Source organism: Euprymna scolopes, chromosome 10, assembly GCF_053919585.1.
Source record: "Euprymna scolopes isolate OS-2025 chromosome 10, ASM5391958v1, whole genome shotgun sequence".
In the NCBI taxonomy this organism is placed as follows: domain Eukaryota; kingdom Metazoa; phylum Mollusca; class Cephalopoda; order Sepiida; family Sepiolidae; genus Euprymna; species Euprymna scolopes.
The window spans coordinates 125,298,561-125,315,245 of NC_136491.1; the positions used below are offsets into that span (position 1 = coordinate 125,298,561).

Genomic DNA, 16,685 nt, shown 5'->3' on the forward strand with positions numbered 1-16,685 from the left:
CCAAAACCAAGCTCCTATCTACATCATCAATGCTCTGATCCCCATCTGGCATCAATTGAAATGGATGACTCTCATCTAGAGGAGGCTCCATGTTTTGATAAGCTTCTGGGATTGACCTTTACTCTTGACCTGAAATGGAACACATACATCAAGTCTGATGCCAAGGTCGCTGGAAAAATGGTAGGATCCTTCTACCACTCCAAAAGATATCTCACTGCTGATGCAATTCTCTATCTATATAAAAGCCAAGTACGTCCAAGGATGGAGTACTGTTGCCACATCTGGGCAGGAGCTGCTAAAAACAGCCTATCCTGCCTTGACAGAGTACAAAATAGACTTTGTGGCTTAGTGGGGGATGCCCTTTTCTCTTCCCTGCAACCTCTCTCCCACAGAAGAGACGTTGCAACCCTGTCTTTGTTTTATCGTTATTTCCATGGCAAGTGCTCGTCTGAACTCCAATCCCTGGTCCCCCCTCGCCAATCTTTCACGATAAACACCCGTCTAGTTGAAACCACTGCCTAAAATTTTCCCCACTCTTTAACTGTGTCAAAAGCAAAACGTAGATTCCATGAACAAAGCTTCTTTCTTAGAAGTGCATGCCAGTGGAACTCTCTTCCGTCTGCCTGTTTCCCACCTTACTACAACTTGGATGTCTTCAAGTCCAACATAAACAAATTCCTGATAAACCGCCCCCTTAAGTAAGACACTTTATCAAATCTCTAATACTAACAATTACTACGATACTATCCCATTGATTACTGTACATGCAATAACCCTTATCCCTGAGTGACTTACGGGCCTTGATAAGTGGTGACTTCCATATAAAAAAAAAAGTGTAATCCAAGAATTTGGCAACTGTTTAACTAACTCTCTCTCCATCTGTATGCAGCTAGTTGTGAAGGCTTGGTTACAGATTGTGAAATTTTGTGTTGAAGCAGGTTGACTACAACGCATCATCGGCACATGATAATCTACCTTACAAATTGTTTTTGAGATTATTGCATATTTTTCTACTACTTCAGATGGATGTGTTCAACAATTGGTTTGACCAGAATTCCATCTTGAGTCATGTCACCAAGAGAGTGATCAATATTACTAGAGAAATGAAACTGGTATGGTGGGGAGAAACTAAATGATTACAGGTCCATAATCTGCTAAACAGTTAATGGCTTGGGCCAATATCCAATCAAATCAGTTGCAGGGTATTATTGGAGAGCTGATTGAGCCTGAACAGAACTACATTGTGAAGGGGAGATCGATTAAGAATAACTTGCATGTTTCTAGAGATAGAAAACGATGTGGAGGCCATGCTGATCAACTTAGATCAATCCAATGCTTTCGACAGGAACAAGCATTGCTTCTTAGTCTCTGTTTCAGAAACCACCAGTTTTAAACTAGACTTTTGCAATTTGTGTTTCTGCTCGACAGCAGTGGTGTAGGTAAATGGAAAGCATTTGCGATCTTTTAGTATCTCCTGATCATTGTTGTTCACTGTTGATGCTGTTCTACGTCCTTGTGTTGGAGTTAAGAAATGGGGCAACTAGTTTAGTTCTATGTGGAATCACTTTTGCAGGATGCGAGCCAAGGTATCTATGTTCACCAATGACATCATGATTTCTGCATCATGCTTCTGCGGCATCTGGACAGTGGTGCTCACACATTACAAAATGATCACTATGGTCAAAATCAACTGGCGCATGTCAATCAACTTGTGGTTGGTTGCCTAGAGTGGGTCTATATTTAATGTTTGTACAAGGAAGTCTTAGGGATGCCCCACTTGATATATCATCAAGATGTCCAGAGACTGGTTTTCCTGAGTTAAACTTTGACAGAGGAATCTGTGTAGGACCTTGTGATCGAGAGTGGCTTTCAAACCTTCAATCCAATATATGCTGTGATACTATAAAGTGGCCCTGGGGTGGATTTGAGCCACTAAGTGCCGAGAGGGGGGAGGGAATAGACAAAGGAAGAGGAAATAGCTTAGAATAAACAAAGAAATCGGAAATATCTTACAATCAACAATAGATAGGAAATAGCAAACAATAACAATAGAAACCTACTGATAAAACAGGGAAGGGCAGCTTCCTGTAGCCAGGGTGGGGTGGGCGACCTGAGAGACAAAGAGGAGACAGTCAGTTGAGATCTAGATGCGCTAGAGAGCAGATGGAAGTTGGACAGTGACAGTTGAGATCTAGATGCGCTAGGCGATGGATGGGAGTTGATAACAACTACAGTTGAATAGTTACAGAGTTGACTGTGAAATAGAGTCGTAGACAATTTTAGAGTTGACTGTGAAACAGAGATAGACGAATGTAACATCAATAGAATGGGGAGAAGACACATACACACTCACAAGTCCAACAGTCAATTTATATGTGAACATTGGCGTTTGCGTTTTTCCTTTCTTTGTTCATATTTCTATTTTGTGAACCGCATGTGTTCTCATCGACAGTCACCAACGAGAAAAGGACGATCTGGCCATAAGAGGAATAGCAGAATAGTCGAACGAAAAATCCACGGTACACAATGTTGGGAGTCGGCGATCTCTCAAGGGAGCCACACGTGAGGTTACAATGCTACCATATAAAACGAATGTAAACTGAATATGATGATAATGTTCTCAATTCTTTGGTCAAGGGTCATTGTAAGCCAAGGGGAAAATTGCAGTTCTTCAGAAAGTGCTGAGGTGCATTCAAAAACTTCCTTGGTTCAGTGATTTTTCTTGATCTTTTAGAAAAGGTTATCCACAGGGGTTTAGTGAGGGGTCCATCTTTTGATTCAGTTGTTGGATTATAGATCTGCTCCAAATGGAGTTGGGTGCACAATAGGACCTCTCCCTGACTTGGCAATTGATCTGGAATGTGTCACCTCTCAATGACATGCAAGCCAATTCTGAGATGGAGAGCTCATCCAAATGTTCTCGCTGCAAAATGCTGGGAGATGACCCCCCCCCCCAATCAGGTTTTCTTCGGATTCCATGAACTCAAAACAATTCTGGGTGTATGTCAACAAGGTAATGATTCTTATTAATCTTGAACATCCTCTGTGACTAGACTATGTAATCAACACCATCAGGTTGCCATAGGACGAATGGTGGTGTTGACACTGTGTCTGGGAAGAATGTGAGGAATTAAATTTTTCTCTGATCAGGATCTGATTGCATTGTTCAAGTATCAGATGTGATAGAGATTACATTCCTCAGGATTAAAAAAAAACTTGGATAAAAGTAATGAGCTGATATGTACAAAAAAGGAGTCCAGTATGAGTATGTGCTCCCTGAGCATGGTGCACATGGTTCCTGGTCCTCTCTTCAGGTAAGTTCACATCTTAGCTGGCAGAGTGAATGAGTTCTGTTCCCATCTTTATTCCAAGATGCCCCCCCACCACATCTACTCTTATTTTTGCTCTTGGCCTCCACCAAATTGTATTGATCTTAAAAGAACAACCCCGCTTTATCTACCACCTTGATCCCACTCCCATTTAGAGATTGAATTGCTTATTTTTGGATCTGAACAGATCGGAAAACAATGTACAGTGTCTATTATTTAGAAAGGGTTGGGAGATTCTTACTAATGTGTTTTTGTCCCTCTCCCCACTGAAAATGAATTTGTATATAATTATGTTTATGAAAAAAATTCTTAATTTTTCAAATAAATTTGGGAATATTTTTTTAAGTAGAACCACCCCCTAGAATAAATGTGGTATTGTGGTGACTGTGATAATTTTAGCAAAGAGAAGGATAGTCATTTTTATTACTTTACACCAAGGTTGATCAACGACCCCTGTTTATCCTACACTTTTGATGGCCTTGTGCCTAACTTGTTCTAAATGTAAATTCCTTACATTTAATTTGCAAATAAATAATGCTTCATATTTTCTGTCCTAGGTGGTCAATAAAGAAGAAATCCTTCTAGACTAAGGCAATTTAGATTTTTGTTCCAATCCAGTCCCCGTTTTGGAGGAGCTGATTCTTCCTCACATAATAAACAAAAAACACATTATATGTTTAACTCTGTCCTCGTAGTTAGGACAGTAAATAGAAACAGTGTCAAGTGTTTTCATTTTCAACAACTAACTCCCCCTTCTTCTGTCAACGTCCTTCCTGGTCTTTTCTCACCGAACACGGTGAACACCAGGAAGACGATTATCACGTGGCACTGTTTTATTATAAGAGACCCGCGCGCACCCACCACACAGTCAGCGAAGTGAAGTGGTCGTAGTATCGGGATGTCTTAAAGCAACCGTTGTGTTTGTATGAACGGTTTTAAATACGCGACAAAACAATAACAAAACAAATGGCTTTATCAACTAGCTTTCTTCTTCTGCTTGTCGTATCAGCATGCCTCCTCGGCCCGATCCAGGCCCAGTCATCGGGAAAGCAACAACAACCGAACGTCGTTTTTATTCTTGCTGACGATTATGGATTCCACGACATAGGTTACCATCAGTCCGAGATTCGGACGCCGAACTTGGACCGGCTCGCGGCTCAAGGAGTGAAACTTGAGAATTATTACGTCCAACCGATATGTACGCCGACCCGAAGTCAGCTGATGTCAGGCCGTTACCAAGTAAGAATAAACTTTGCTCTTTCTTTAGATAAATCTTTCTAGACTGAGGCAAACTTAATTTAGTGCTTGTGCAGATTGGTGATTTTTTTTAAACCAACGCATTTCAGGTGAAAACATTATTACGTTATGTGTATTGTCGAAAGATTACGAAAGATCCACTCCAATAGAAAAATAATTTCAAGTAAACATAGAATTTCTTGAATCATCGAGTTTTATCGTATGTTGCAATGTGGAACAGTTGTGCGCGTGCGGCCAATTCAGTATGACAAACTGACTTATTTCCCTGGACTTAAATTTTAAAACAAAGTCTGAACGTAATTATGGATGATTTTTTTGTTAAAAATACATCTAGTACATAATTTTTGGAAATTTCCCCCACATTAAAACCAGACATTGTATATAACTCTGGCCTCGTATTTATTATTCATGTAGAAAGAAAAGTAATTTTCAAGGGTTAAATTTAAGTTTCCTATAATATCTAAATTCGGAATTTTGACCGGTGTTAACTGAAAAAATACTCCGTTCTATTTTTGACCCTCCTCTTTTTTTGGTATTATTTTACTTTAAGACCCGTCTCACGTTCGTATAGAACAAAATATTTTTTTTTTGTAGATTTCGGTGTGCTAAACACGAATCTGCAAACCGTTTCCGTCGCAAAAAAAAATAGTTTTCATGATAGGAAGAAATTACTTTTTCGAAAAGTGGATCACTTTTCCATGTAAATTTAACTTAAAATGGGCATCATCCAGTCCACTTCCTGGCCACCTGAGAGAGGGGGCATTTATTGTGTGTTTATTGGCTAAAAAGTTTTTTGTTTGATTTCTTTTGCATGGTATTAACCCCTGAACTCGGGGACTATTTTCCATTTCACAGCCTAGTCTCCGTTTACGCTACGCACGAGCATAAACGAAAGCTGTTAAATGTGTACTCGCGTCACAGTGTAGTATGGCGAAAATTTAAAATTAGATGAAAAACAAGTAGTTTTCCAAATATTAAGCCATGTAGTTCTGTTATCACGGGTGGCCATTTTTTCACTAACAACCCAGTAGGATTTATTTTTTGTTTTTCATATGAACACTTTTAATTAGTTTTCCCCTCTCCACGAGCAATCCTTTTCCTAATTTAAAAACTTTTTTATTTACCAATGAAATTGAACTTTATTTTTTCACACATGCACACACACACACAAAATTAATATTTAAAAAAAAAAAAAAAAAATGCATACACAAACACACAGACAACTGTTTATTAATTGTAAATATGGTTTTGATTCTTAAACGCTGGGCCGGGGATTTATTAGTTAGTTTAAGATCCATAGAGTGAATGAGGTATTTTGGTAAATGTTGCCAGTCAAGAGTAAGACTCCAAAGTCTACATTTATTACTTTTTAATCACTTTAGTCACAAAGACCCTGAACCCTTCCCCTCCCCAATTTCTTGTAGGGCCTTGTGGCGTGCCTAATTTTGTTGTTCAAAAATCTTTTGTTTTTTTACTTAATTGTATTTTCAAAATTTTTAAAAAGCAATAAAATATATAAACAAGATCAAAGTGTAGTATCTGTTCTTCATTGCTGCACTTCTATTTCTTGTTCTCTTTCGGTGGAGGAGAAATCCTTCACGACTGAGACAATTTTTATTTTTGTACCTTTTCTCCACGTTAAAAAACGACCCTGGTGTCTAACTCTGTCCCGTGGGGAGGCATAGTAAATAGGTACAGTTTAGAAGTAAAATCGCAAGAAATCGTACATTTTTTATTTTCTTAGTTTAAAAACAATCTACTTGAACGAAAATGTCATTTTTGGAATATGACATTTCCGTTCTGTAATTAGTATGTACACAATACAGACGTTTCTATATTTTCTTTACTTTTAATTTTCGCCATAAATGTCAATTTAAATAAGTAACAAAGTGTGCGTTAATTTCACGTTAAATTTATATAGAAAAGTGCCTCCTCACCCCCAATTTAAAATATTTATTTTTGAATTTCTTTTTTGCGGATATTTTTTCCAGACTGTTTGCACATAAGCATCTATCAGTTAAGTCCAAAAGAACGCAAAGTTAAGATATCGGAAGTGGACTCGGTTTACCTAAATATGGAATGGAAGTCAGTGAACATGAAACGAAATACGAAACCGTATGAAAATAATTTATTTCAAAAAAATATTTTAGTTTTAACATTTCTTGTGCTACCATGAAACAATAAAAAATAATAGACTTTAATTTTTTACATTTCTATAGATTTTTTTTTGTTTTAACGCTTGTGTTCTCTCTCTCACACACACATACACACACACACACACACACACACACACACACGCAACTAATGATGAATTTAATTATTTACATTTCTATAAATGATGCCTTTTTGAAATAGTATATTTGTTTTTTCACAAGTTTTATCACAGAATTTTGTCATAAATAATGTATTAAAGATTTTTTTATTAACATTTCTTGAGTTATAAAAAAAAAACTTTTTTGAAAAATTTGTATAAAAAACTGAAACAGTTTAATCAAGACGTTAAAAAAATGTCCCGGAAAAGAAAAAAAATTCGCTTAATTTGATCGAGTAGTTTTTTTTTCTTTTTACAACGAAAAAAACAGGTTTTTATAACAGCGCGCCCAAGATAGACACGGCATGGGAGATAACTCGGTCTAAAGCGCCGACACACCCCTTCTCAAATTAAATAGTAGCTTTTGTTTCATAAAAATCAAAACATGTCTACCTTTTGATCAGTATCATAGCAAAAAACAAAAAAAAAAAAAAAAAAAAAAAGAACTACTCGATCAAATTAAGTGAAATTTTGGGTTTGTATTACTATACACATAGATTCGAAAAAGTTGTCAAAAATATATGACAAATAAATGTTATCAAAGGCAAGATAAGTTACTTTTCTACCTAACTGGATACTTTTTAGTGTTTTTATTTATTGTAACACGTTTATTCAGCTCGAAAAACATACAGTGTTTATCGATGTAATATGTATTGGAAAATTCAAAATGGCGCCCGACTCTCTCTTTGACACGGTAAGTTTTGGAAAATGAGTTAAAAATAAAAAAGCTATACAAAATATTGTTATTAACTCGCTGTTACCGTGACATAGGCTGACATATATTCGGTGTGTTTCTAACAGTATTTTGTACAGTTTTTTATTTTTAACACTTTTTCCCCCAAATTTACCGTGTTTAACAAAGAGTCGGGCGCGGGCGCCATTTAAAATTTTCCAATACATTGGTAAACACTGTTTTTCGAGCTAAATAAACATGTTACATTGAATAAAATCACTATAAAAAGTATCCAGTTAGGTAGAAAAGTAATTTTGCCTTTGATTACATTTATTTGTTTGTTATTTTATTTTATTTTTTTGTTTTTTTTTGGGTTTTTTTTTTTGCAACTTTTTCGAATCTTTGTATAGTAATACAAACCCGAAATGTTTTTTTTTCAGAGAACTACATTCTTAACGGATACGTACAATATAACATTTTTTTTTCGATATTTTCATTTTTTAATGTCTTAATTAAACTGTACAAGTGCCAAAAATGTTTCTTAAAATGGACAAATTGGAATTTTGTCATAAGTTTTGGTTTCATAATTCAATTGAAGGTAACTGCTTTGTTTTATGATACATTATTTATGGCAAAAAATATGTGATAAAATTTGTGAAGATTTTAAATTATTTCCACAAGAATATATTTTAAATATTTAGAAAATTATCTATAGAAATATAAACTGGGAAAATTTAAATTAGTTTTTTGAAATATAATATTTCCAAATAATATATTTTAAATATTAAAAAAAATGTAAAAAAATAAAAGTTAATTATTTTCTTTTTTTTTTTTTTGCTTCATAATAAAACAAGAAGTAGTTGCATATGGTTTCGTTTTTCGTTTAATGCTTATTGACTTACCATTCCATATTTAGATAAAGCGAGTTCACTTCCGGTGTCTTAATTTTGCGTACTGACTTTTTGGACATAACCCATTTATCATCTAAATCTGATCACCATCCTATTCCATCTTAAAATCATTGTTTGCAGATATTTTTCCGAGTTGGCAGCCATCAATCCAGAGTTCCTCATTTTGGAAAGCTTGTTCCTCTCAAAATAGAACACCGTGATTGGAATGCCAGCTTTTAAAAAGTTTTATTTAAGAGTTTTATTAATTTTCTGTAAATAAAACACACTCTACATAAAAAATAAATCTTGGTCGAGGGTAAATAATATAACTCATTATTATTATTTTTTAAAATAAAAATATAAATCCAAAGTTTCGTTTAAATAGTTTTATTAAAAAGTTTGTTAAATATAAAAAAAACGTGTAGTGACCAGCTAAATCAAGTCGCTCATTTCTACTAGTGCATAGAGACGTAACTGTAACACGTCCCTTTTGCACACAAATTCATGGGACTATGTTTTTGTCTACTCGTGTATGTAGACAGTGAAAGGGTTGGAACATTCTAGAAAGCCTGTATAAAAGCGGCAACGTGCCAAAAAACAGACTGGTCTAGATAGGGTTTCCACAAGTCACTGTCATCACTGCCACCCGTAACTATCACTCTGTGTTTAACTCCATCCAAAGGCTGTTAAAACTACACCACTGAAAATACTGAGTTCTAACTGCAATGGATAAATTACTCAATCTTTTTCAATGAAGCTCACGCAAAGAACAAAGACGGATATTTTCCCCCGCAAAACTCTTACCTTTCTGGTATACTTTCATTTGCGGGGTTTCTGCATAAAATATGTGGACAATAATGATTTCCTCAGCTGCGAAGGATTTACTCACAAAAGACTTCCAGCAATTCCTTTACAATTACACAAATATTCTGTTTTTTTTCGCTTGGATTGTAATTCTGAACTTTCATCTTATAAAAATGCACATTTCCCAGCTTTATTCATGGACTTTAATCTTTTTAATTTCATGCTTATGGGGAGATTTCAAGCATAACTTGCATATCCCCCATACACAAAAATAAACTCTTTTTGGTTAAATAAAATTTATTTTAAGTTTTAGAATGTGATCCTGAGTTGTTGCTATTTACTGATGCCTTTTTGTTTTTTGACCTATGCTCCTGTCACCATCATGGATTCGGAGACCGATCAATGCTCCTTCTCCCTACGAACACACTTGTGGTCGCAAAAATCCGCAAAATAATTGCGAATGTATGTGTGCAAAGATCAAAGTCAAAATGGTATTGACCAAAATCTTTCCTTTTGTTTCTTCTTTGTAGTGAAGTCGGTTGGGGTCCTTATTCCCTATTTCGTCCTTTCTTTGTTATCAAGAGTCATTGCTATTTTTAGTTATGGCAAAGTGTTGCTTACGTGTTTGTCTGCTGACAGGCTTGTTTATGGCTGTTGTAAAGAAATGGACACAGTAAAACTGATATCGTGACAAGGACATTGGAAAAATTCCAATTTTGTTAAAATTGTTTTTTCTTTTTTATATAAAAATAAAATTACTTTAACAATTTACATACTTTTTTGGTGTACAATATTTTCTTTTTGTTACAGGTACACCATACAGATGTTTCTTTAGTTTTTTTTTTTTTATATTACAAGAATTCTGGACGAGCAGTTTTAAAACAATTTATGGTATTTCTACTATAGAATTTTAACCAAACTGATGTTTTTTTTTCACCCCAAATCCAAACTAATCATAACTTAAGTTTTAAGTTTACGTTGGCAAAAATGGGTTGCAGTTGTTTCAAATTAAGAGAGAAAGAAAGTGATTATTAACATTGCTACCTCCAATCTGCAAACATAACAGTATATTTTGTTTTCAGTTATTTTATTATATATTCAGGCTCCATGCCAGTACATAGAAATTATGTAAACTAGTATTAATTTTGAGAGTGCTTCATTAAGTACATGTCAGGACAGCCTGGAAGCTAACGGTGATGAACTTAGTGCACCTGATGTGATTAATGTGAAGGTTCAGAGGGTCAGCTCCCTAGACAAAACGTACTAGAAGCAGGTGTTGAATTAGTTGATAGAAATTAGATCACATGTTCAAGGATTGGAACAGAATTTTGATGCAGTTCGCGTCAGGGAGGCCGAGAAACAAAACATACTTACACAATGTAGGCATCTAAATGCATCTCTTTGAGAGTCTGCATAACATGAAATTGGAATCATATTTTAGCCGTAATTGCTGAGAATAGTTTACTTTATTAAGTTATAATTCTCGTTACATTGAAGTGGTTAGCCCCCAGAATAGCTACCAAATTTTATTGATTAGTTTTGTCTGATTTTACCTGCATTGAAATGTTAGAAATCGCTGTGTCAGGTTACAAGATGTCTTGCCTCTTTGCACTAATTATAACAAGGGATTGAGCACAGGACTTTTGTCATCTTTTTTGAACACCTTGAGGTGGAAATTGAGTGTTCAAGGAGTCAACAGTCCTGGATATAACCTTAAACTATATCCGATGGTGAGGCCCCAGCTTGCGGGCTTTGGGGAGTGTGGAGCCACCCTTTAATTGCCATTGCTCCCAGGTCCACTCTGGCCTGGAGTGGTAGTACCTGTTAGGGTCTCAACTATGAGTTAAATAAAAACTGACTTAAAAAAAAAACAAATATACTCTATTAAAAAATTGTTCTTCAAAATCACTGGATTCGGCATTAAATAACCTGAAAAGGGTTGATATGCCGTAAAACAAAAACAAACAAACAAATCAAGGAGTCAACAAAATGCGAGCTAAGGTGAACCTTGCATAAATCCTCCTTCAAATTTAAGTCTTTATGCCCTGCTTTAGTCATTAAAGATACTACGACACCTAACAGCCACGGCTTATTTAATGCAATGCTTTGCAATTTATACACCGACCAAGAACTTTTAACAAAGTAAGTGTTGTTTGATGTTGCGATTTGGCAAAACTTCTGTGAGAAGGTTAATTAATTCACTGCATTATTGTCTGATGTTTGTGGATTTCTTCTTTTTAATTATTATTTAAAAAAATTTTTTTTTTTTCAAACACTAATTTGTTTTCTTGTTTTTTTGCAGATTAATCCACTGTGACGAAATTAGAAAAAATTAATTGATAAAATTTGGTAGCTATTTTTGGAGCTAAACGTTTTAATCTAACCATAACTTCTGTAAAAAATTTTTGTATCATTTGATTTCTTAGAAAAACTGATTTCAAAAACGTTAACACGAGTTATCTCCCCATTGTGTATTGAACCAAAATTGCAAAGCCATTTGTGCTATTTCCTGGTTGGAACAGGAAAAATAATCTTAAAAAACCGGAAAATGGATAATGTAAAAAAAAAAAAAAAAATACTGGAATGAAACCAAATAAAAAAATATTTGTGCTTCTTGACATAACACTCCCGTTAAATTCTAATTTTAGGAAATATTTACTTGTTATAGTGATCAACATATCCTATGAATCTGAAAATTCTATTGTTGGCATTGGTATGCCTGATATTTTTCTAGTCAGAATTATTTCTAGAAAAACATCAAGTACTTACAAAAGGTTGCCAACATTCTAAGTTAAAGTGATTTTTATGGAATGAATTAGATTTGAATTTGGGATATCCAGGTTGTCAGTCCGTGTTGTTAACCACTGAACCACTGTTATCTTCACTTTTTTTTATTTTTCTTGTTATCATGAAAAAAAAACAAACAAAAAAAACAAAAAAGCTAACCACTTGAATACAACCAGAAAACAATCCAGGAGTTTTTTTTTTTTTTTTCTTTGGTAAATTGTAAAATAGTTTTTGAGTTATAAACGTTTCCCGTTTATATAATACTAGCGGTGCAGTGAGGTGTGTGTGTGTGTGTGGGGGGTTTAAATCAAAACAATAATAAAATAATAAGCAAACGAAAAAAATGACATAAATAACCCTGTTTAAGAAATCGGAAAAACAAAAACAAAAAAAAAAGACTGAACATGATGGAAAAATAAAAAAATAGGGAAAATAAAGAATAAATGAACAAAAAATGGCATAAATAACCCTGTTTAAATATTTAAACTTCAAAAGCGAAAAAAAATGTCTGATATGTCGGTGCAAACCTGCAACCTTAAGACAACGATGCTGTCACTATAAACACTGGTCTGCGATCGCATCAGCAAAGTAACGTCATTTTTTAAATTTTTTCTATTTAAACTAATTCAAGAAAGAACGTTTTTTGCGCATGCGTGTTTAGCTAAATTGTCATGAAAGTATGATTTCTTGGTCATTTCTATAGGAAATAATTGACCTTTTTTTTTCTTTCTAATTTTCACATATTCGATCAAGACATCGCCCTTTCAGATGGTACCGTTTTCGATCCGATCCGATGCCGCTAAGAAAAGTTTACAACAGACATACAAACATAGATACATATATGCATTTATACTGAAAGGTGAGATTCATATAATAGACTAGCAGGGATGCCCAGCATTGCCTGGGTGTTTATCGGTGTATGTAGGGAAAATAAAGTTTTGGTAGGTAGGTAGGCTCGAATCTGAATTCTTGAGGTGAAGGTGGAAAAGAAAGTGATAGCCTGATAACTTACCGCGACGCTATGAGGGCAGTGGAAGTGAGAATGGTTGAAATTAAACGATTAAAAAGTTTAGTGAATGAATTCGCACAAGTGCATAAATTTAATGAGTTCAAACATCACACCATAGGAGAATAAAATCCCATACTTAACTTTGGCTGCAAGCCAGTTTTTTTGTTTTGTTTCCACAAGATGTTGGGGGAAAACCAGCTTCTCATAAAAAGGGGAGTGTCCAAATGAATAGCAATTGTCTGATATGATGGGTTTTCCCAGCATTGATCAAAGCTCATTGCTTTTCTGGACATCTCTGGCACTCGTGCCAGGGAGCTCATTTGCCACATATTCAATTTCGCTTTTTTATACAGAAAAGCCAAACAAACACATGGAGAGAAAGAAATATCGTGAAAATAGCATGTAAAAGTCGCTCAAATAGAAGATAGACGACCTCCTTTTGTAAATCGGAGATATTATAATCTAAGGAGTATATAAAAAGTTGTAAGAAATAGTGACCCCCCCCTCTAAAGTTACATTTAAATAACAATTTTCCATTGTGCAGAGTTTCTTTTTACCTTCTCGATTTGAAGTTAATTTTTTAAATTGAAACTAGGAGACTTCAATTAAAAGTCAAATATGAACAAGTAAAGTTATAGAGGAATAAAAGGCGAATCAAATGAGGTATATGTTGTTTAAACAGTTACATTAAATTTAGTTTAAATTTTCAGTTTTTGAAAAAATGACAAGTGTTTATTTTCTTTTTGGAGCCACTAATATATATATATATATATTTTTCTTTTGAAATTTAAAAAAAAAAAACTTTAAACGTATTTTCAACGTAATTCGATATAATTAAACAAAATTTTAAGTTTTTAACCGATACCAATATAAATTTTAAGGTTTTTATATATAAAAAATAAATTTTTTTATATATAAAAAAAAATTAGATTTTTAAATTAAATTGGTTTCAAATTAAAATCGATTTATATATTAGAAAAAAATTTTTTATATATAAAATACATTTTCAATCGAAATTAGATTTTAAATTTAAATAATTCAAATTTTAAAGTTAATGAAATCATCACCATCCGATAAAAATACGGGGGGGGGGTTAACAAAACGAGAGATAAACGTGAACTCGTGAGGTATATATATTTCACACTTCCGGTTATAAAATAGATGAATATTGGCTGAAGAGAGCTTGATAAGGATATCTTAATTATTGGGCTTGAAACCGACGGTACTAATGACTTGTCTCATCTAACAACTTTCTGTATACAAAATATAAATACGCTCTTATATTTTGGATTTTCCTTTTAATTGAGCACTCTGCTGGATTTCTTTTTCCCAAAAAACTAATTATATATATATATATATATATGATGCAGAGAATAGGAAAGAGGGAAAATGTAAAAATGCCACTGTTCATGTGCGTTGTTAAAAAACGAGGTTATAATGGTGTTATATGGTGAGGCTACTTTTATTATGCATTATACAGTGCATTATAAAAGTAGCTTCATCATAGGAGAGGAGGAGGAGGAGAAAGAGAGAGAGAGAGCAGACAGGGAAAGAAAGAGATAGAGAGGGAGGTTTAAAGAAAGATGTTACAAACACTATTTTGTTGTTCATAGCCAATGCAACGCCAGGTAGCCATGATAGTAAAATATTAAAAAGAAAAAAAATTTATACAGAATGGGAAAGAGAAGATAGTTAACCTGATATCTAATTTTTTTTTTTAATTTCCTATTTTGATGATTGCACCATCTGTTGTCCAAGCCTGGCTACTTAACAAAATGCTGAACCTTTATTCTCAGAAATAAAGTTTGTAAATAGCAAAACATTTAAAACTGAATGAAATTTAAACCATGCTGATTTATATAATGCAGTATCATAGAACCCCGACATACAACACCGGTATAACTTTGCCTTGTAATAAGACACAGAAACATACCTCATAAAAAAAAAAAGATTAGGAAGGTGCAGCTGAGTCATCTAATTAAATATTCACAATAACTTATGACTATAGACCAATCAATGAAATTACTGACAATGCTTTCTGAACTGGCAGAAGTTTTAAATAGTAACAGCTTGTGAATAAAGTGATATTTGGTTTATTTTATTTATTTATTTTTAAATAAAAGCCCATCCCCCCCCCGTCAATTCCTACCTTTGATACAGAGATTTCAGATTACTTGAAACCAGACTGGAAAAAAAAACAAACAAACAAACTTTTAAAACACAGTTAAAACTGATTTGTTCAACGTACAGCTGTATGTTGGACGGATTTTAGCTGACCTCTGATTCCGACAGCTAGACACTAAATAAGCAAGATTCCTAGATTTTCAATTTCTTAATACCGTTTAAACTTAAGTCTTCAATTTTAGACATTTTCTATAATCAGTCATGTAATGTATTTTCATGACAACTGGAATAAGGATTCTAGACATAAGGTTCAGTAACCTCATATCTTTAGTTTAATCTTTGTAGTGGGACTTAAATGTGGTATAAAACTGTTCTATTCAAGGAATTAATTTTACCTGTCCTGGGACGAGTAATCTTCTAGTTATCTATCTATCTATCTATCTCTCTCTCTCTCTCTCTCTCTATATATATATATATATATATATATATATATATATATATATAAAGTAACCTTGTCTATCTGTCTGAGGAACAGTCCCTATTAAACTCCTTTGTCAATTTTTGGTCTACAGACTTGAAACTTAATATATGGGGGGGGGGGCTTGGACCTGTGAATCAAATTTATCAAAAATATCTGCTCAGCGGTCAAAATTTAAAAAAAAAAAAAATTAGAACTTGGCAGGCATAAGTCGACTTAAAGTGCACATTAGCACATTAAAGTTAATTGATTTTTAACTATTTCTTATTCATCTAATCAATAATGATTAAGGTTGGAGCGCTAAATGTTTTGGTTTTGCTGATGGCATCCAAGTCATTTTTTTTTACTTTTGAAATAACTATTATATATTGGGTACAATATAATAATCAATAGAGAATTAGCTCTATAATAAGAAATACAAAATCTGCATAAATTAAAATATCATATTTAAGCATATTTTATGACTGGGCAATGCCAGGTGGTTATTACTATGTATTAGGTACTGAATGATAATGAATAGAGGATTTAATTTTTTTTTTTTTACTTGGGAGTCACCACTTATCAAGGCCAGAAGGCCGCTCAAGGATAAAGGTTAATGAATGTAAGATCGTAGTGTAGTAATTGTTAATGGTGTAAATTGGGTAGAATTTGTTTACGGCTCAACAAGAACTTGTTTACGTTGGATTTGAAGACTACCATTATTTCTATAATAAATACGAAATCTGTATAAGTTAAAATATCATATTTAAGCGCATTTTATGATCAGGCAACGCCAGGTGGTATGCTAGTATTTAAAATATAATCATTCATTTAACTCCTAGCTATCATCAAAATATAATCATTCATTTAACTCCTGGCTATCACCATGAGGGAGTATAAATATAAAAAGAATTCTTGTCACATGTGTTTTGAATGTATTCCCTCACAAGCAAGTCTTGTTGAACTTGGGTGTGTTTATCTCAAACTGGGGAATCCATACAGAATTTTTAATGGAACTCTTTATTTAATCTACAGAGGTAGTTT

At 33.8% G+C, this 16,685-nt stretch overlaps 1 protein-coding gene across 1 annotated transcript in view; it reads left to right on the forward strand.

Moving 5' to 3' along the window:
• Window positions 1-4,095: 4,095 nt before the first annotated feature.
• The window catches only part of LOC145286270 (arylsulfatase B-like), a 53,416-nt gene continuing 40,826 nt past the window's right edge, over window positions 4,096-16,685 (forward strand). Inside the window, exon 1 of the mRNA XM_080135105.1 lies at window positions 4,096-4,568. Coding sequence (XP_079991231.1) covers window positions 4,296-4,568 — 273 coding nt within the window. The 5' untranslated portion in view covers window positions 4,096-4,295. The remainder of the gene's footprint in view (window positions 4,569-16,685) is intronic.